The sequence below is a fragment of the Myxine glutinosa genome, chromosome 8 (assembly GCF_964187855.1).
Source record: "Myxine glutinosa chromosome 8, kmMyxGlut1.1, whole genome shotgun sequence".
NCBI classification, from domain to species: Eukaryota; Metazoa; Chordata; class Myxini; order Myxiniformes; family Myxinidae; genus Myxine; species Myxine glutinosa.
In genome coordinates, this window is record NC_136268.1 from 93,786,121 (window position 1) to 93,809,592 (window position 23,472).

The 23,472-nt window shown below is 43.7% G+C and overlaps 1 protein-coding gene across 2 annotated transcripts in view; it reads right to left on the reverse strand.

The window, feature by feature from the left end:
* Positions 1-7,528: 7,528 nt before the first annotated feature.
* Positions 7,529-23,472, reverse strand: part of MAPKAP1 (MAPK associated protein 1) — a 327,283-nt gene continuing 311,339 nt past the window's right edge. For both annotated transcript variants that reach the window (XM_068124857.2, XM_068124856.2), the window contains exon 11: positions 7,529-8,643. In XM_068124857.2, coding sequence (XP_067980958.1) covers positions 8,500-8,643 — 144 coding nt within the window. In that variant the 3' untranslated portion in view covers positions 7,529-8,499. The remainder of the gene's footprint in view (positions 8,644-23,472) is intronic.

Sequence of the window (23,472 nt, forward strand, 5' to 3'; positions counted from 1 at the left end):
CCTGCTTATTGAACTCGAGCCATCCATCGCACGCACATTATAGGCCTCGGATTGTGCTAGGGACTACGAGGGGATCTTCTCCCGGGTTTCATCGCCCCACACGCTGCAGTAACCCCCTGGAATCACAGGGTGGTAGTGTTGCTATGAAAGGGAAACTCGTACAAAAAAGCACTTGCCACACAAACCATCTATTTGACCTTCGGATGAACATCGAGACAGGAACTGTTGAAGTTTAAGCCTGATTTCGGGTACATCTGTACAACATTGGTTTTCCTAATGTTAAAGTGGTGTTGGTTGTGTTTTCTATTTGGATCAAAGTGAGCTGTACACAGAAAAACTCAACTTTCCTCCAAAGCACTTACCTGTGGAACTTGAGAAAGGAAAACTTTTGAAACATACGTGCTGGAAAGATGAGAAACGAGGGAGTGTGCTGGCGATTAGGAGAGAGGGGTCCATCTCTGCTGCATTCAGAAGGATGATTCGAAGGCAAATGGACCTATCCCTTATTGACGTCATTATATGCTTTCCGCAAGGAATTCTGGGGAAATATCTGGAGTTCGATATCTCATCTTGGTTTCCAGATTGTGTTTGCAATATTAACTGAACAGGTGGCCCCGATAGTTTGCTCTTTGAAAACATACCTGGAGTAAACTGCTGCGTACCAAACTGTTGCAACCACCAAGAGAGTTTCTTCATCACATTGTTCTTTGCGATAGGTTAGAGAATGGAAAAAAAAAAAAAAAACTCCTTTTAGAGGCCATTTTTTCCCCGCAAGCGGGGGTTGGCCTTTTTCGGGAACTGTGGTTGTTGTTGTTTTTCGGTCCCCTTTTTGAAGCAATGTTTTACGGCCGGATGCCCTTCCTGACGCCAACCCTTTTTGCCGCCTTTAACGACAAGCAGGGAATTACCAGTGAACTGGTACTCAATTTGCCGACCTCGGAAGGATGACAGGCTGAGTCAACCCCCCTGGCGTTAATTCAGCGATTGACCGGGATTCGAACCCAGGATCCTAGGATCCTAAGCCGGCACCCTAGCCGCTAGCCCAACACCAGGGACTTAGAGAATGGAAGATGAAAAGTATTACTTTTGGGTGGAAGAGAGGGTCCTGGGTCTGGATTTTATGGGAAATACCAATGGTGCTGAATGCTGGGGTTCTCACCCTGACCATACAATTTGCTGCATGATCAGGCCTGTTGGTTACCATGAGTGTTAGGATCCGTTTCCCCAAATGCACTGCATCACTTTTGTCCTGTGTCTATTGTAGTTGCAATTCATTTAACAGAATACTGCTCTCCTGTCCTTTGTTCTATGATGCTAAGATTACTGCTTAAAAAGCTCAATGTCCTGCCACCTTTGGAACAGTCCCATAGGCCCATACAAGCGGCTCATCGTGATATAAATAAGTGTGCAAACTTCTTCCTCCTTTCCCTTTATATGGGGTGAGGCCTATTGGTATTAAGCTGCTGCTGCCCCACTTTTTGTGCAATACTCCTCCACTGCCCTTTATCCCCACTCTCCAACCATCCCAACCATATTAATGCCCCTCTTCAATCTTCCCATCTCAACCACTGTATACATATTTTCTTCCTTCCTTGCCCTCTCCACCTATCCGCTTTCTTTGCCATTCTCTTTTCTGCCATCCACACAAGGTACATGGCCCACCTCAGCTGGCTCTTTACCATCCTCCCTGTCAGGTTAATCCTCATATCTATCTCCTCCCTCAGTTTCGCCATCCTTCTATCCACCCTCGTCACTCCGGCTATTCCCTGGCCATTTTTTTGCAGACCTGCAGCTTCTGTTGTTGCTTCTCAGGCAGTGTCACAGTCTCAAATGTGTAAACAAAAGTGAAATTAGAAATTTTCCCAAAATGCATGCTCACACATCCTTCCTCTAACAACTGCCACTACATTCATGAAACCAAAACATTCCAGGCCTGAATTCCCCAAAACTTCCACGACATTCACAAAACTGAAACATTCCTTGAAACTTCCACGACATTCACAAAACTGAAACATTCCCTGAAACTTCCACGACATTCACAAAACTGAAACATTCCTTGAAACTTCCACTATCCACAAAACTGAAACATTCCTTGAAACTTCCACTACATCCACAAAACTGAAACATTCCCTGAAACTTCCATGACATTCACAAAACTGAAACATTCCCTGAAACTTCCATGACATTCACAAAACTGAAACATTCCCTGAAACTTCCAAGACATTCACAAAACTGAAACATTCCCTGAAACTTCCATGACATCCACAAAACTGAAACATTCCCTGAAACTTCCACGACATTCACAAAACTGAAACATTCCCTGAAACTTCCACGACATTCACAAAACTGAAACATTCCCTGAAACTTCCACGACATTCACAAAACTGAAACATTCCCTGAAACTTCCACGACATTCACAAAACTGAAACATTCCCTGAAACTTCCACGACATCCACAAAACTGAAATATTCCCTGAAACTTCCACTACATCCACAAAACTGAAACATTCCCTGAAACTTCCACGGCATTCACAAAACTGAAAGATTCCCTGAAACTTCCACGACATTCACAAAACTGAAACATTCCCTGAAACTTCCACGACATTCACAAAACTGAAACATCCCTTGAAACTTCCACTATCCACAAAACTGAAACATTTCCTGAAACTTCCACGACATTCACAAAACTGAAAGATTCCCTGAAACTTCCACGACATTCACAAAACTGAAACATTCCCTGAAACTTCCACGACATTCACAAAACTGAAACATTCCCTGAAACTTCCACGACATTCACAAAACTGAAACATTCCTTGAAACTTCCACTATCCACAAAACTGAAACATTCCTTGAAACTTCCACTACATCCACAAAACTGAAACATTCCCTGAAACTTCCATGACATTCACAAAACTGAAACATTCCCTGAAACTTCCATGACATTCACAAAACTGAAACATTCCCTGAAACTTCCAAGACATTCACAAAACTGAAACATTCCCTGAAACTTCCATGACATCCACAAAACTGAAACATTCCCTGAAACTTCCACGACATTCACAAAACTGAAACATTCCCTGAAACTTCCACGACATTCACAAAACTGAAACATTCCCTGAAACTTCCACGACATCCACAAAACTGAAATATTCCCTGAAACTTCCACTACATCCACAAAACTGAAACATTCCCGAAAACTTCCACGACATTCACAAAACTGAAAGATTCCCTGAAACTTCCACGACATTCACAAAACTGAAACATTCCCTGAAACTTCCACGACATTCACAAAACTGAAAGATTCCCCGAAACTCCCACTACGTTCACAAAACTGAAACATTCCCTGAAACTTCCACGACATTCACAAAACTGAAAGATTCCTTGAAACTTCCACTACCCACAAAACTGAAACATTCCCTGAAACTTCCACGACATTCACAAAACTGAAAGATTCCCTGAAACTTCCACGACATTCACAAAACTGAAACATTCCCTGAAACTTCCACGACATTCACAAAACTGAAACATTCCTTGAAACTTCCACTACATCCACAAAACTGAAACATTCCCTGAAACTTCCATGACATTCACAAAACTGAAACATTCCCTGAAACTTCCATGACATTCACAAAACTGAAACATTCCCTGAAACTTCCATGACATTCACAAAACTGAAACATTCCCTGAAACTTCCAAGACATTCACAAAACTGAAACATTCCCTGAAACTTCCACGACATCCACAAAACTGAAACATTCCCTGAAACTTCCACGACATTCACAAAACTGAAACATTCCCTGAAACTTCCACGACATTCACAAAACTGAAACATTCCCTGAAACTTCCACGACATCCACAAAACTGAAACATTCCCTGAAACTTCCACTACATCCACAAAACTGAAACATTCCCTGAAACTTCCACGACATTCACAAAACTGAAACATTCCCTGAAACTTCCACGACATTCACAAAACTGAAACATTCCCTGATACTTCCACGACATTCACAAAACTGAAAGATTCCCCGAAACTCCCACTACGTTCACAAAACTGAAACATTCCCTGAAACTTCCACGACATTCACAAAACTGAAACATTCCCTGAAACTTCCACGACATTCACAAAACTGAAACATTCCCTGAAACTTCCACGACATTCACAAAACTGAAACATTCCCTGAAACTTCCACGACATCCACAAAACTGAAACATTCCCTGAAACTTCCACTACATCCACAAAACTGAAACATTCCCTGAAACTTCCACGACATTCACAAAACTGAAAGATTCCCTGAAACTTCCACGACATTCACAAAACTGAAACATTCCCTGAAACTTCAACGACATTCACAAAACTGAAAGATTCCCCGAAACTCCCACTACGTTCACAAAACTGAAACATTCCCTGAAACTTCCACGACATTCACAAAACTGAAAGATTCCCTGAAACTTCCACGACATTCACAAAACTGAAACATTCCCTGAAACTTCAACGACATTCACAAAACTGAAAGATTCCCCGAAACTCCCACTACGTTCACAAAACTGAAACATTCCCTGAAACTTCCACGACATTCACAAAACTGAAAGATTCCTTGAAACTTCCACTATCCACAAAACTGAAACATTCCCTGAAACTTCCACGACATTCACAAAACTGAAACATTCCCTGAAACTTCCATGACATTCACAAAACTGAAACATTCCCTGAAACTTCCAAGACATTCACAAAACTGAAACATTCCCTGAAACTTCCATGACATCCACAAAACTGAAACATTCCCTGAAACTTCCACGACATTCACAAAACTGAAACATTCCCTGAAACTTCCACGATCCACAAAACTGATACATTCCTTGAAACTTCCATGACATTCACAAAACTGAAAGATTCCCCGAAACTTCCAGTACATTCACAAAACAAACATTCCCTGAAACTTCCACGACATTCACAAAACTGAAACATTCCCTGAAACTTCCACGACATCCACAAAACTGAAACATTCCCTGAAACTTCCACGACATTCACAAAACTGAAACATTCCTTGAAACTTCCACTATCCACAAAACTGAAACATTCCCTGAAACTTCCACGACATTCACAAAACTGAAAGATTCCTTGAAACTTCCACTATCCACAAAACTGAAACATTCCCTGAAACTTCGACATTCACAAAACTGAAAGATTCCCCGAAACTCCCACTACATTCACAAAACTGAAACATTCCCTGAAACTTCCACTACATCCACAAAACTGAAACATTCCCTGAAACTTCCACGACATTCACAAAACTGAAAGATTCCCTGAAACTTCCACGACATTCACAAAACTGAAACATTCCCTGAAACTTCAACGACATTCACAAAACTGAAAGATTCCCCGAAACTCCCACTACGTTCACAAAACTGAAACATTCCCTGAAACTTCCACGACATTCACAAAACTGAAAGATTCCCTGAAACTTCCACGACATTCACAAAACTGAAACATTCCCTGAAACTTCAACGACATTCACAAAACTGAAAGATTCCCCGAAACTCCCACTACGTTCACAAAACTGAAACATTCCCTGAAACTTCCACGACATTCACAAAACTGAAAGATTCCTTGAAACTTCCACTATCCACAAAACTGAAACATTCCCTGAAACTTCCACGACATTCACAAAACTGAAACATTCCCTGAAACTTCCATGACATTCACAAAACTGAAACATTCCCTGAAACTTCCAAGACATTCACAAAACTGAAACATTCCCTGAAACTTCCATGACATCCACAAAACTGAAACATTCCCTGAAACTTCCACGACATTCACAAAACTGAAACATTCCCTGAAACTTCCACGATCCACAAAACTGATACATTCCTTGAAACTTCCATGACATTCACAAAACTGAAAGATTCCCCGAAACTTCCAGTACATTCACAAAACAAACATTCCCTGAAACTTCCACGACATTCACAAAACTGAAACATTCCCTGAAACTTCCACTACATCCACAAAACTGAAACATTCCCTGAAACTTCCACGACATTCACAAAACTGAAACATTCCTTGAAACTTCCACTATCCACAAAACTGAAACATTCCCTGAAACTTCCACGACATTCACAAAACTGAAAGATTCCTTGAAACTTCCACTATCCACAAAACTGAAACATTCCCTGAAACTTCGACATTCACAAAACTGAAAGATTCCCCGAAACTCCCACTACATTCACAAAACTGAAACATTCCCTGAAACTTCCACGGCATTCACAAAACTGAAATATTCCCCGAAACTTCCACTACATCCACAAAACTGAAACATTCCCTGAAACTTCCACGACATTCACAAAACTGAAACATTCCTTGAAACTTCCATGACATTCACAAAACTGAAACATTCCCTGAAACTTCCATGACATTCACAAAACTGAAACATTCCTTGAAACTTCCATGACATTCACAAAACTGAAACATTCCTTGAAACTTCCATGACATTCACAAAACTGAAACATTCCTTGAAACTTCCACGACATTCACAAAACTGAAAGATTCCTTGAAACTTCCACTACATCCAGAAAACTGAAACATTCCCTGAAACTCCCACTACATCCACAAAACTGAAACATTCCCTGAAACTCCCACTACATTGACAAAACTGAAACATTCCCTGAAACTCCCACTACATTGACAAAACTGAAACATTCGTTGAAACTTCCACGACATTCACAAAACTGAAACATTCCCTGAAACTCCCACTACATCCACAAAACTGAAACATTCCCTGAAACTCCCACTACATTGACAAAACTGAAACATTCCCTGAAACTCCCACTACATTGACAAAACTGAAACATTCCCTGAAACTCCCACTACATTGACAAAACTGAAACATTCCCTGAAACTCCCACTACATTGACAAAACTGAAACATTCCCTGAAACTCCCACTACATCCACAAAACTGAAACATTCCCTGAAACTCCCACTACATTGACAAAACTGAAACATTCCCTGAAACTCCCACTACATTGACAAAACTGAAACATTCCTTGAAACTTCCACGACATTCACAAAACTGAAAGATTCCTTGAAACTTCCACTACATCCACAAAACTGAAACATTCCCTGAAACTCCCACTACATTGACAAAACTGAAACATTCCCTGAAACTTCCACGACATTCACAAAACTGAAACATTCCCTGAAACTCCCACTACATTCATGATTTAATTCATGATATCAATTAAAAATCAAACTATATTTTAAAATACAGTACTGCACTTACATCTGGATTTGATAAGAACTACCATGATCTAGTGGTCAATGTAATTTTCTTCGAGTCGAATCAACTTAAGGATTTCAATCAGATGTAATAATATTCAGCACAATAAGTCGGTTCCCTTTTCTAAAATGCCACAAATATTCCTGGTAGTCCTGTTGAGTCTTGCAAAATACTACGGTATGCTGTACTTGAACTGTTCCTGCTTTAGGATGTTGCTCTTGGTGTTTGCAAGAACCTGGGTAGATGCACTCAACTAAGACATTCCCATTTTTTTTTTTATTTCACAGGGCAAGGAACATTGTGCATAAATGCAATACTGTACACTTTTACATACAAAAGTCACCCATTTTGGCCATTTCTGCTCCTCACCGCAGGGGCCTACCCTTCCAGTCCTAAGGCAAAAATTTCATCGAATGTCCTTCCAATCAACCACGATTAGCAAAATGCAGCGGGATGGTGAGATTTGGCCGAAACTGTATTAAAAACATCAGTCACCTGTTGATTAAGTGTCATTTTGATGGAGTTTGTAGATCGCAGAAGAGTATGTGCATCCAGTGAACCTCCGTTGCTGTGTGGGGTAACTGTTCAGGAGGGGGGGGGGGGGGGGGGGTTGAATGGCTCCTGGCAGGTGCTGTTACTGGGGTGATAAAACAAGGCACAGACATCCTCTGCCAAACAAAGATTCCTGTGTGGAGCAAGACCCCTCATGTAGATAAAAGTGTGGAGGTGTGCAGTAACACCATGACCGTTAGAAAATGCCAAAAGCAGAACAAATTGATTCTGCACTGATCCAGCATCAGTGAGCTTGGAAGTCCATTGACATAAGCTAAATGCTTAAAACAGCATTGGTGGCCACAACATGTGCAAAGGAACCAGGACTTGGTCTTAAGAAATGGGATTGAACAGCATCACAGCAAGTAAGGAGAAAGAATAAAGCGAAAGAAATAAACATTAGAAGGAAGGAGAGGAGGGGATAGAAAATGGGAGGCACAAAGTGGGAAAAAGGAAGGATGAGGTGGAGAGGCCCAGCCCCAACCACCCACCACCGGCAAAATCAACTTGCCAGAAAGGCCTTTGTCAGCACAACACGATTGTGGTTCATCATAGTCCATCCGTGCGCAAAAGGCACCATCAACACCTGCCTTAATTCGACAATCATTGCAGAAAGTTGTCCTGCCGTCTCGGCTTCTCTCCACCCAAGCTCCGTCTTGTTGGCACCGAAAGGCCCTCAATGGGGTTGTTGGGAGAACGTGCCCGGTAAGCGCCTGTCCTTCTGGAAGGAGAAGCCGTGTCTGCTGTGGGGTTTGCGCTGACGAGACGCACGGTACTCGGCCTGCGCGCTGCTTGCCTGCGATGCCAGCAGCGCTTTTATCTGGAGAAGAAAACAACAACAAATATTCACAAATCAAATGAATGGCAAATTCAATCAAAATGAAACTTTCCTTTTGGCTCAGGGGGTGAACTTGCAAAGAAGCAACTAGAGAGTTCATGGGACACCTTACCCCACACGGTCTTGAGAGAGAAATGGACATGGGAAGGGTCTTTTCAATTCTTGCTGCTTTGTGTTTTTCAAGCACACTTCCTATGATCCACACTTTTGTCTGCATCACGATATCCCCCAACACTGAGTGCAAGTGTCAAACTTGTTGGTGTAAAATGATGGAATAATAAAGGGTGTGCCAAAAAACTCCCACAAAAACATCCACAATACAGTACATTCACTTTCATTCTGAATTACATCAAACTTCAGCAATATGTGCTCTATTTTGTGTGACAAAGGTATACCAAATATCAAAACCGTAACTTGTAAGATTTTAGTTTGACACTGTCGATCATATGCTCCAAATGTCCACTTCCGCATTGAATACAGATTTGAACAGAACGGGAGAAGTTGATGCGCTGACATTCACCAAGTGGGATGGACCGAACTTTCTCTGTGATGGTTTGTTTCAGCTCAAAGATGCTTACTCGGTTATCCTTGTACACATTATCTTTGAGATATCCCCACAGATACAGTGCATTCAGAAAGTATTCAGACCCCTTCACTTTTTTCACATTTTGTTATGTTGCAGCCTTATGCTGAAATCGTTTAAATTCATTTTTCCCCTCATCAATCTACACTCAATACCCCATAATGACAAAGAGAAAACAGGATTTTAGAACGTTTTGCAGATTTATTAAAAAGAAAAAACTGAAATATCACATTTACATAAGTATTCAGACCCTTTGCTATGACACTTGAAATTTAGCTCAGGTGCCACCCATTTCTCTTGATCATCTTTGAGATGTTTCTACACCTTGATTGGAGTCCACCTGTGGTAAATTCAATTGATTGGACATGATTTGGAAAGGCACACACCTGTCTCTATAAGGTCTCATAGCTGACAATGCATATCAGAGCAAAATCCAAGCCATGAGGTCGAAGGAACTGCCTGCAGAGCTCAGAGACAGGATTGTGTCGAGGCACAGATCTGGGGAAGCCTACAAAAAAATTTTCTGCTGCATTGAATGTTCCCAAGAGCACAGTGGCCTCCATAATTCTTAAATGGAAGAAGTTTGGAACAACCAGGACTCTTCCTAGAGCTGGCCGCCCGGCCAAACTGAGCAATCGGGGGAGAAGGGCCTTGGTAAGAGAGGTGACCAAAACCCGATGGTCACTCTGGCTGAGCTCCAGAGATCCTGTGTGGAGATGGGAGAAACTTCCAGAAGGACAACCATCACTGCAACACTCCACCGATCTGGGCTTTATGGCAGAGTGGCCAGACGGAAGCCTCTCCTCAGTGAAAGACACATGAAAACCCGCTTGGAGTTTGCAAAAAAGCACCGAAAGGACTCTCAGACTGTGAGAAACAAGATTCTGTGGTCTGATGAAACCAAGATTGAACTGTTTGGCTTCCATCTGGACTGTTTCCAACCGATTGTTGCACCCTCTCATTCACCTCAGGGCATCCAGAATGAGTTGGTCTGTCCATTGATTTTGAGTTTAAATTGTGCACAATTTATTTCTCTCGAAATGTATTTTTCCATTTTAATATTCTATCTTTGCACGAGGCATCTCTGCAGTTACACTTTCTCTTGAAGTGTGAGTTTGGACGAAGGATTGCATCTCAGTGAAATATTCCACAGAAAAAGATTTTCTTCATTTTTTTTTTTCCAGGGCATCATTTCCTACAGGACCTCAGCTATCATCATCTATAATAAAAGTATCTATCTGTGAGTCAATGTGTCTCCTTCATAACTCCAAAACTATGAAACCCAGAGGCCTCAAACTTTGCATGCATACCAAGGAAAGTGCAAAGGAGTGCGTGAATGCAAACTGGGTGTTTGGGTAAATTAAAGCACCCCTTTGAAGATAATTTTGTGGTGTTCATCACAAAAAAAAAACATGAAAATGGTGGTGCGCCATCTTGGATAGCCCTCTGTCACAGTGATGGGTTCTTAAGCTGCCATTTTGTTCGGCCTGCTCAAAAATGTCTTGCCTTGGAACCACGATGATCTCTCACGGACTAATTAAAGGATATAATCAAAATATCGCTTTGGATTTGATGAATGGATCATGTGGACTAAATAAGTGTCGAAATCTGAAAATTTTAAGACAGCGATTCTTATAACCAAGTGTATTTATGTAAGCAAGGCTGTCACCCCCCCCCCCCCCCCCGCACTGTCATCTTAATTCATACCTCCATAGGATAGGGTGTCACTGTACTGGGATCTGTGATACTTGTGGGAAACCCAAAGATTTGAACCATCTGCTTTTTATAATTCCCTCCAGGTGACGGACCCAGATTGAGTCTATACCTTTGTTTTGCTTTGCCTTTGCACCGCTCCCCCACCATTCATCCTGATGTCCCTTCCCGCTAGAAATGTCATACACGATGACAGGCCCCAGAGGCGGATCCAGGGGGGAGGGGAGTCACTGGGTGCACCTGAACCCTCCCTCACCCCTCCGCCCTGCATTTTTTTTACCTCCGCCATCTGGGATGGACAGAGGTTGTTTTCACCGCTGTCAGTTTGTTTGCGCAGGATATCTCAAATAGTTATTGACAGATTTATTTTAAATCTGGTGGGCAGGTTGTGTGTGTGACATGGACAAATTGATCTGAATTTAGTTAGAATCTGGATCTGGATACAAGAATTATCTTCAACATTGAGTGATCGGGCTAAAAACGATACATATAACGTTATCTCAAAAACGCATATCTCAAAAAGTTGTGGACGTTGTATAATGTTTTTGTTGATCTGTGTTACGTGGTCCCCTCGGTGACTACCTGGTCTCGGTGACCCCCGGACCGTGAGAGGACCTTCGCCAGCAAGTAGTATTATATATATGCGCTTTCGCAACGCAATCCCTATGAATTCCACCCAAGAGAAACTGATGTGCAATGATATATTTCCAGGGTAAGGATAGCATACGATTTCAATGATACAATCACGGATATTCCCCGAGCAATCAACAACAAACAACCATCAACAATTCCCCAATCCACAATCAATTCCCTATATGCTTAAGATGGCCATCTTATATAGGAGTGTCCACTTCTGTACTCACGACCCCCTTTTGGTCTCTGCCCCGCACAATGTCTCTGGGCCCCTCCTGACCGAGATGCTGGTCGGCGTCGCCGCTCTCGGGCGGTTGAACGAACCCCGGGTGGATGTGTTTCCACCGGGCAGGTATCGTACCAGGCACCGCGGCTGCAGCCCCTCGTGGCCACGCGAAGCGGGTACGGTAAATCAAGCCAAAAGCCCCATGCCGCTTGCAAGGCGTGTTAGGCCCCAACGGGCGACCCGTACGCGTCTGTTTAGACGGTGCCGCGAACGGTGCCAGACGCGGGGTCGATGCACGGCCCCACGTCAACTTGACGTCTCCACCGGGTAGGTACACGTCCCGGTAACTCCTCTCGCCAGACGGGCTTCGGAACGCCGCTTTTCCACGCAGCGCAAGGTCGATCCCACCTTTCGTCGGAGCGGGGCGAGGAAGAAGAATAACCGTCGCTTTTCTTCCTCGTGTCTTTTCCTCTTCCGTTTCCGGTCACTTCCGTTTCCGGCCACTTTTTCAGAAGGGCTCCTGACCCTCCAACCACAACAACCCTTAATCTACTACACACGGATAAGCAAAGACCTGAATGGTAATTCACATACATTCACATAAATATGTAACAATCTGTATCGGAATTTTTTTTTGTATTTACATCGTTGTTGTAAAGGTCCGTCGCAAAGATTCCAAAACCTTCAGCTCTTCTGTAAACTCGCAACAGTTAGTGACAGGCCCGAGGCCTTTTCGTTGAGTACCGTACCTCAATTTTCCTGTGGAGAAAGTAAGGTGATGGTTGGATATCACTCGCTCCCGATAAATTAACTGTTTTTTCCTCGACTCATTTGCAATTTTTATTGTTTTGTGTACTTGGGTGTGACCCTCTTGGAGATATTTTCTTTGTTACCAAATGTAAATAAGCACAACATCCATGATGGATCTATCATTTACAAATTTCCTATCGCAAACAAAACCAGAGTTTCCATTTGGTGTGTTGAATAGTGTATCTTAACTACAAACGAAAGTTGCTTCCTCAAAGTAAGACGTGCATTCATTTCCGCATATTGCAGGCCATGAGCTACCACTCTGGACAAAAAAGCCAACAAGAAGGCAAACGAGCCACATGCTACATATTCAAGTTGTACGCAACCTTCAGAGTCCCAGGTATCATCTTTTCTGGCCCTGGAAACTGAGCCGCCCCTGCATCTCCACATTTGGTGCCTCTCCTCCAATTATACTTCTGCCGCTGCTGGCTCCGGCCAATGACTTCGGACCTGCTCACAGAACTGCAGACTCGCTTCACTGAGCACACAAGACGGGCCACGCAGGCGCTGCACCTCATCCCGTCTGTGATCTGCTTGTTTGGGACAATAATAGACACAAGTCATCAGTGAACTGGTGGATTTCTATCAAGATGACCTGCTATCACCAATATTAGTTGATACAGAGGTGCACAGTTGTCAGACTGGAAAGGCAAGTCGATATCAGGGGTCCCAAACACAGCAGCAAAAACCCTCAAACAGACATCATTCTTCCCCGACATCCGCGAACTGAGACGTCTGCAGAAAAAAATGTGTGAAGATCAGATGAATGGACCAACTAACGCACATTCACCATGATATGGATACGAATGTCATGGTTGATGACTTTGCAAGGCGAAATCCACGAAGAATGGAGTTTCTGGACATCGTTTAGTAGAGCTGGTGGACTACAAGAGCTAACAATGTACAAAGAGTAAACCGTCACTTCACTCAGTAGGCTGGCCGGCACAAGCTTACATTCATCACTATTGAGTACGATATCTGTCTTGTATTGAGGACAATGTCTGTCTCTAGCTCAATATTGTCAAGTGAAAAAAAGAGAAGACGAATACGTTGATTTGAATAAGGCTTGGTGATAGATTTTGCAATCTGTGAATATTTTAACCTCAAGTGAACCCCCCCTAAAAAATTCTGGATCTGCCCCTGGGTCCCTACATTTTTTTGGCAGAGGGAACAAGGGGGAAAGAGGACAAATTTATCTGTGCAAAGGGTGCTTTAACCTCAGCGTTGCCCAATGGTGAAGTTGCTCAATGGTGAAGAATCACTTGAAAATTAAATAAATCTCGTATCTGAATCCATATTCAGATCTTCACCAAAATCGAATCTATTTGTCCTTGTCACACACACAATCTCTCCACCAAGTTTCGGTCCACCAAGTTTCGTCTATATTCGTCCACAACTTTTTGAAATATCCTGCTATATATCATTTTTGGCCCAATCTCCCAATGGTGAAGAATCACTTTAAAAATTCTACTTGCCGGATCTTCACCAAAATCTAATCATTTCATCCATGTCACATACACTACCTCACTGCCAAATTTCGCGCTTGTCACATACGCTACATCTCTGCCAAATTTCGTCTGAATCCGTCCACAACTTTTTGAGATATCTTGCTCACAGGCAGACAAAAAAACAAACAGACAGACGGGTGAAAACATAACCTCCGTCCACCTTCAGTGGCAGAGGTAAAGCATGAAAAATAACTTCATAAAAAGCGTCGGTGTGCATGGTCATTGACTTTAATTGAATACTTCTATTCCACTATGGGGTGTAAAATACTTTTATTTGTGGGGAGTCTGGAGGAGGGGAAGGGGTGGGGCAGGAGTCTGGAGGGAGGGGCATGAGAGGAGGTGGGAGGGGTGGGAAGAAGAAGTGGGAGAGGAAGGGTGAGAGGAAGCGGGGGGGGGGGGGTGTGAGGGGTGAGAGGTATTGCCTGGCAATGCCAGGTACCTTTACTAGTCGATAATAATTAATCAAAGAGAAAGTGTGTGCGTCTCCCCATAACTGCACAACGATCTACTCTCATGAACTAATTAAAGTATATCCAGTAATTGAAACGGAATAATTAAAGTATAAACAAGAACATGTGAAATTACCAAAGCATTAAACGTAACTTTTTCTTCTGTTCCGACAATTACGTTGCGTGAAGAAAAGATTAAGGAATGTGCCCAAAGTGTAACTTAATTAACTGCAATGAAATAATTTTAAAGTAGGCGAAAGCTCCCACAGTGCGAGCAATGGGCGCGGGACTGTCTCCCAACACCTTTCTTTCTCTCACTTCTCTCTCCCACCACTCTCCCCTCTATTCAACTCCCATCCCTTCCCAGCTCTCCCTCTGCTCCCCTCCTCCTTCCCCCATTCCTTGCTCCCCATTTATTTTTCTTAGCTCCCCCATCCTCGCTCCCCTTCTCTCTCACCAACTCCTCCTTGCTCTCCCCTCCCTCCTCATGCTCCCCCTGCTCTGCCCCCCTTACCACCCCACCTAGCCTCTGCCCCCCCCCTCCTCTCTCCCCTCTCTCTTTCTCTCCCCCTTCCCCTCTACTCTCTACCCTGTATTTACCTCTCTCCCTCCCTTCTTGGTATTCCCATCAGCGAAGCGACGGGTGATATTTATTAGTCTGAAATGAGAGAGAAAAAAAACTAGAACTGCACTTGGTAGGGGGCGTACGTACCTCCCTCCGCTAGGCTGAACAGTTTACGTTTTGTATTCCACTGATAAGCGGGATCTGCATCTAGTCCTCCAAAATCGAATTGGCTTGTTCTTGTCACCTGCCCAACTCATCCACCAAGTTTCGTCGGAATCCACCCACAACTTTTTGAGGTATTGGTATCATGTTATATATTGATTTTGGCCCGTTCTCTAATTGTGAAGAATCACTTTTAAAATAACTATCCGGATCCAAATCAGGATCTTCACCAAAATCTAGTCAACTCGTCCTTGTCACACACCCAACCTGTCCACCAGGTTTCGTCTGAATCGGTCCATACCTTGTTGAGATATTCTGCTCACAAAGAGACAAAAAACAGGGATGAAAACGTAAAGGTAATAAATTTGGTAATAATAAAACGGTAATAAATTGGTGATAAAAAGTAAAGGTAATAATAAAAACGTTGTCCACTGAAGGTAAGAAATTAATGGTGGATAAACAGAGGGTTTGCTTTTTTTTGGCACACCTGCTAATTTGTGTCTCCAAGTATTGCTAAACTGGGTGGGTGGGATCCACGACCTTGTAGGGGGAGGGTTGGTCTACACAGCCGGTAGTAGGGGTGGTCTCCGTAGCCTGGTAGGGCGGGTGGCGTACCTGGCCCAATAGGGGGCAGTGGTGTCTATGGCTACATGGGGGGGGGGGGGGGGGGGGGGAGGGAGGTTACGGTGTGGAGTAGATTGTCCACGGACTGATCTAGATGACGTAGTATTGCTTGCACAAAGCACAGCTCTGGGAGGTAGCTCACCAAACCGACAAGTGGGTTCTTGGTCAGGAATGTTCAGCGTGAGACTGACATTCAAATCATTACACGTGATGTTTCAACTGGAATGTCCTTATTCCCTGTGTGGCTATGGTCCTGACAAAACATTCTGTAGCATCTCTATCATATTGCTATCCACTGTCACTGAGGTGTAGGAAAAGCTACAAGCCTTCGCAGAATGTTTTACCAGGACCACATCTATTGTACTTCGGTATTAATGTTTCGAGAACCAGTAGTAGTTCATGATGCAGGACTTCCAGGTTCCACTGCATAGGAAGGAAAGTTTTAATCACGATTGATCAGGGCACATTTCAAACCCAGGACCAGACGAGGGTAGGAAAAGAACACCAACTGAGCTGTCCTGCCCAAAAGCATCAAACGTCACTGCTGAGGTTATGTTCAAGGAGGCAATGGCGACTTTCCGTGAAACAGAAACCAATTAGAATAAGTCATTTAACCTTGTCAAATTAACTAACTCCGCCACTACCACTACTGTTCACCCCCTGACTCCCATCTCTCCTGACCTACACAACCAGCAAAAATAAAATAATTAAAACCCCAGCCATCATAACATATGGTTCTCTGTAATTAAAATTTATTTAGCGAATGCGCTTGTTCTGTTGTTTATTAAACACCACCCAAATAACAGCATATGCCGACCAGGCACTTCTAATTAAAGTCAGCCATAGCAGCACACTCACACTAAAAATTGCACATGTGGACACTTCTGTATGCCTCCTGAGATGGAAATAAGTACCAGACCTGGGTACGGGCGGTTAAGAGAGCCGGAAACAGGAACAAGCACAAACTCCAACAAGGATTGGGCACGGGCACAGGAATGGATACAACAACAACAACAACAGGCATTTTAAGGCCATTTTCCCTGCAAGAGCGGGGGTTAGCCTTGTGGTCCCCATGACAATGTTCTCCATTTTGCCCTATTTTCTGCATCTCTCCTTGTTAACCCCCTTGCCCGCATTTATTCTTTAACCATCTTTAGCCAAGTCTTTCTCGGTCTTCCCCGTCCTCTACTTCCTTCTACATTCATTCCCATCACTCTTTTCAACCAGTCACTTTCATCCTTCCTCAACACATGACCAAACCATCTCAACCTGTTTCTCTTCACAGCATCCATCACAGGCTCTATTCCCATCATCTTTCGCAATTCATCATTTGTCTTCCTCTCTCTCAACGATACTCCACACATCCACTGAACCATTCGCATTTCCACCCTTTCCAGTCTTCGTTGCTGCTCTACGTTCATTACCCATGTCTCGCTCCCATAAATCATAACACTTCTCACACATGCAGCATACACCTTTCCCTTCAGCTTCAATGACACTCCCCTCCTCGTCAGCACGCCACTCAGTTCCCGAAACGTCTTCCATGCACATCTCACTCGAGCAACCGTTTCCGAGTCTGATCCACCTTCTCCATTCAGCATGTCTCCAACGTAACAAAATGTTTTCACACCTTCCAGCTTCACGCCGTCTCCAAGATCCAACTCAACATTTCCTCCATCTGCAGCTCCCTCTGTGCACACCTTACACTTGAATGTAGCTGCCACACTGGTTAATGGCCCTCTCAAACCACTACATTTTTGATGAACCCACTCAGCGCACATTGTACATTGAATGGAATTCACTCCGACACCCTTCCTGCACACAGCACATGGCCACTTCCCAGTTCTTTCCACCTCACCACATGCTTTACCACTTGCCATCACCTTCGTTTTTCCAATATTCACCTTCAGACCTTTTGTCTCCATACATTCCTTCCACTTGTTCATCTTCTCCTTCAGTCCATCCATACTTTCTACAATCAACACCAGATCATCTGCATACAACTCCCACGGTAAACCCTCCTTTACGTTCTGAGCCAGCACCTCCATCACAGCTACAAATAATAGTGGACTTAGTACCGACCCCTGATGCACTCCCACCTTCACCTCAAACTCACCACTGTTCCCGTCCTTCGTCCTTACAGCTGTGCGCGCTCTTTTGTACATTGCCATCACTACTCTGATCAACCATTCTTCCACTCCTAACTTCCTCAATGCCCATGTCACTACTTCACGTGGAACCCTATCGATTGCTTTCTCCAGATCAATAAACCCAAGAAACAACTTCTTCCTCTTCTCCATATACTTCTCCTGCAACTGCCTCACAATAAAAAGCACGTCTGTCGTTCCTCTTCCTGGCATAAATCCAAACTGCATTTCGTCAATCTTCACTTTCTTCCTTATCGTCCTCTCCAACACCCTTTCCAATACCTTCATTCCATGCTCCAATAACTTTATCGCTCGATACGAGCCACAGTCCAGAGGGTCACCTTTCCCCTTGTATAGAGGGACGAGGGTACTCAGTTCCCAATCCACTGGAATGCGGCCTTCTTTCACCACCAGATTGTAGATTTCTGTCATTTTCTTCACACCCCAATTTCCCGCTGCCTTCAACATATCTCCCACAACTCCCGTTGGCCCTCCCGCTTTTCTACTCTTCATTGCTTTTATCGCTTCCTCAGCTTCCTTCTCGGTTATCTTCTCTGCCGTTCCTAAAACTGGATTACTCTCTATGTTGCCATCCCATTCATTCTCTGCATTCAACAGTATTTCCATATATCTCTTCCATCTTCCTTTAATTCCATCTGGGCACAGGAATGGATACTGGATTCAATTGCAATCTGGTGTAAAGGGGAGATGAACAATGGACACGCTTCTCGTCGATAACCAGATTCCCTCTTCCCACTTACAAAAACCTGACTGGGTGAAATGGAATCTGATGGATACATCGCTAAAATTAACAAACCAACTGAATGCATCAGTTCAATGGTGAGATCTCTTAGAAACGACAAACTGAGATTCCTGTCGACAACGACAACCTGAGATCAAGACGGATTCCTGCCTTGATCCGTCCGATCTGAATAAGGTCATCAAGAGGGAGTACCATCCCGTGCACGCTGTTGAGGAAGTCATTGTAAGTGTACCTAATGCTAAGGTATTCTCAGTGCTTGACATGAAGACAGGTTTCCTACAAATCAAACTAGATGAGGAATCATCCTATCTGACGGGTTTGAATACACCATTCGGTAGGTGTAGGTGGCTTTGTCTTCCTTTTGGACTGAAATGTGCACCGGAATTTTTTCAGAGGATTATGGAGCAGATGATTGAAGGCATCGATGGAGCATTCGCGATCATGGATGGCATTCTTGTTGCTGGACCAGATGTGGAGCTACATGATCGAATCCTGAAACAAGACATCGAGAGAGCAACAAATTACAATCTGAAGTTGAATCTGCAGAACTAAAATCAGACAGTTATGGGTACAGTACACGTAGGACATGTACTGTCTGCTGATGGATGGTCTCCTGATCCGGCCAAAGTAGACGCAGTTCAGAGTATGCCGGCTCCGATCGATAAGGAAGCTGTGTGGCGCTTCATTTAATTAATCACCACGTATTTGTCAAAGTACATCCCTCGGTTGAGTGATGAGTTAGCTCTACTCTGAGAGATGCTGAAATTAGACGTTGAATATCAATGGCAACCGGCTCAAGAGAGACTGAAGGAACTTTACTGTTATCCACCTGTTCTTGCATACTTCGATGTCACCAAACCAGTCGAGATTCACTGTAATGCTACCTGAAGTGGACTTGGTGCAGTTCTCGTCCAGGACAACCGACTCATCGCATGCAGCCCCAGAACTCTCATGGGGATGGAGACACGGTAAGCATAAATAGAAAAGGGGATGCTGTCCTGAGTCCATGCCTGCAAGAAGTTTCACTGTTATATCTTTGAGAAAACGGTCACCGTCTCGAATGACCATGAGCCTCTGGAAATGATCGCCAGGAAGCCGCTGCTGTCCGCTCCGATGAGACTGTAGAGCATGCCACTACGATTGCAATGGTATGATCTCAACTTTCAGTGGAGAAGAGGGGAGGATATGCAGCTCCCAGACACCCTTTCTAGAGCCTACCTGCCAGATACTTGTTTGGTACTGGACAACTTGGAGCATATTTCAATGTTGGACTGTCTAATTGTTTCTGGCAAGAAGTATACAGATCTTCAAAAATCTACTCGATCAAAATTCAGTCAGTTCATGATTGGTGGCCAGATGCCAGGGAAGGTGTATCACTCGGTCTTTGACCATACTCGGATTCCCAGAGTGAACTTTCCGTTATGGATGGCATCCTCTACAACGGCATGCTAATCATTGTACCACCTACTCTGAGACCCCGCATGCTGAGTCCGATTAATGAATCGCATCTCGGAATCGTAAAGTATAAGCAACAAGCTAGGGAGGCTCTATTATTGGCCCTCCATGAATATGGACATAGCGCAAACTGTTCAGAACTGTTCCAAGTGTGCAGACTATCAAAATCACCTACCGAATGAGCCCCTGAAACCGACTCCTACACCGGATGTACCTTGGAGTGAAATTGGGACATACCTGAAACACCTGTTCCAGTTTGATGCAAAGACATACCTCATAACGGTTGATAATTATTATTACTCCAGATTAAGGTGGATGAAGTGAAGGATTTATGCTGCAGAACAACTCGAGCGACTGAAAGCATACTTCAGTCTATCGGAGACTCTACGGAGAAATCATGGGATTATGTACAATTCACAACTTGTGAGAAAATTCTGCAAAGAACACAAAATCAGCCTTAGAATGTCTAGTCCCAGATATCCACATTCAAATGGAGAAGTTGAGTGGGCCGTGCAAACTGTCAAAGGACTCTGGAGAAAATCTATGGACAAGTACCTGGCCTTGCTGGATTATCCTACAACACATGGACAAGCACCTGGCCTTGCTGGATTATCCCACAACGCATGGACAAACACCTGGCCTTGCTGGATTATCCTACAACACCATTGGAAGGCATTCACCTATTGCCTGCTCAACTACTTATTGGGAGACATCCAAGTAATACATTTTCTACTGTCTGCGGTCTTCTGGTACACATGGCTTACAACCATGATGCTCTGATAAGACACTTTGACCTGGAAAAAGCAAAACAGAAGTTCTACCATATCCTGCATGATTACATATGAATGACGAAGTTATAATGGAGCCTCCTCCGGGTTCCAAATGGTGGATACCAGCTGTGACTGTGAAGCAGCACTCCGAGCCAAGTTTGTACGTTGTTCACTCGCGAGAAACGGGTTGCACTTGCCACCATAACTGATGAGATGACATTTAAAATGATTAAACCAATGAGTGATGAGTCACTACGAATGAGTGATGACTCAAGACATTCTTCAGACTTGAAGCCTTCAGTGAGCGACATTGTGTATTACGTAGAGCTGCATGAGCTAGAAAGAGCAGTCACCCTGCCAGTGCCTACAGCTCAGTCAGTTACCCCACGTACAACTCGTACTCAAAGTGGTCAAATTAGTTGTCGACCAGACAGACTCGAATTAATAAATTTAACCCTTTCCAACTTGTGAGCACCAAGTTGAATGTGATTTGTTGGAGTTTAATTTGGATTTACCAGGGTGACTTCAAAGTCGCTTTACCCCTCCCCAGTGAAGCATTTGATCTTAAACTCTTTTAATATACAGGTTTTATTGTGTAGTATTTCCAATAATTATAATCAGTCATTGTATCTTTATGCGCTCCATTTATGCATTTATTTATTTATGTATTTATGAACTCCATTCAATGTACAATGTGCACTGAGTGGATTCATCAAAAATGTAGTGGTCTGAGAGGGTCATTAACCAGTGTGGCAGTTACATTCAAATGTAAGGTGTGCACAGAGGGAGCTGCAGATGGAGGAAATGTTGAGTTGGATCTTGGAGACGGCGTGAAGCTGGAAGGTGTGAAAACATTTTGCTCCCTCGGAGACATGCTGAATGGAGAAGGTGGATCAGACTCGGCAACGGTTGCTAGAGTGAGATGTGCATGGAAGAAGTTTCGGGAACTGAGTGGCGTGCTGACGAGGAGGGGAGTGTCGTTGCAGCTGAAGGCAAAGGTGTATGCTGCATGTGTGAGAAGTGTTATGATTTATGGGAGCGAGACATGGGTAATGAACGTAGAGCAGCAACGAAGGCTGGAAAGGGTGGAAATGTGAATGGTTTGGTGGATGTGTGGAGTATCGTTGAGAGAGAGGAAGACAAATGATGAATTGCGAAAGATGATGGGAATAGAGCCTGTGATTGATGCTGTGAAGAGGAACAGGTTGAGATGGTTTGGTCATGTGTTGACGAAGGATGAAAGTGACTGGTTGAGAAGAGTGATGGAAATGAATGTAGAAGGAAGTAGAGGACGGGGAAGACCGAGAAAGACTTGGCTAAAGATGGTGGAAGAAGAAATGCGGGCAAGGGGGTTAACAAGGAGAGATGCAGAAAATAGGGCAAAATGGAGAAGATTGTCATTGGGACCGCAAGGCTAACCCCCGCTCTAGCAGGGAAAATGGCCTTAAAATGCCTGTTGTTGTTGTTGTATCTTTATGCGCTCCGCCATTCTCCATGCACCAAAGAATTTGTCGCCAAGTCCTCTTCGATATCTTGTGTAGCATTTGTGGAGTCACCTGTGTGAAAGATGAAAGAGGCCACAACTGGAACGCGCAATTCCTCAATCGTGCTATACCGGTTTGTCAATACTTTGGCCTTGATGAAGCCCCACAAAGACTTGTCTGGAGTCATTGAATCTGGACTACGTGGTGGCCATGGTAGAGGAGCTCATGTTGTTGGCGATCTGCGTCCAATCCATCGTTGAGGGAATGTTTCATCGAGACGGTCCGGAAACATGCAACGTAAGATGCACGGGTGTGCCGTCTTGTTGAAATCACACACTTTCAGCTAGTCCCGCATTAACTAATTGTGGTACCAGCCAGTTTTTGTTTAAGCATTTGGTTATTAGCAAAGCCGTTTACCGGTACATAAAAAAATAGGGACCAAATAAATGTCGAGGTAATTCCTGCCTATATCATCACGTGTGGAGGATGATGTTCCAATTCCAATGTTAAAGGTGGATTTTCTTTGGACCAGAACATGAGCCCATGAGATTTGATAGATGGGACATTCATTCAAAAACAACACTTTTCCTCGAGACAATACAGTCGGAAAGGTGTCAAGTAAGACATCGCATGATGCACGGCACCGTTGAGATATTATCAAACCAGCAAACTGTTATCATCTGTTCACTTCCGGATTCGGGAGCAAGGTCCGGGTCGATCACATTCCAAAATTATAATTGTATTGAGGAATTTCTGAAACCTCCTACCTACTTTATGACACCCACTGGGACCCCGAAACATGACACAGAAGGTTATTATATATTTCCTTTTAGTAAAATTTGCAACTGTAATGGTTGCGAAACTCTGTCCCCCTGTCATGTGACCAGATCCTCAGCTCTGATTGGTGGGCGTTTGTGGG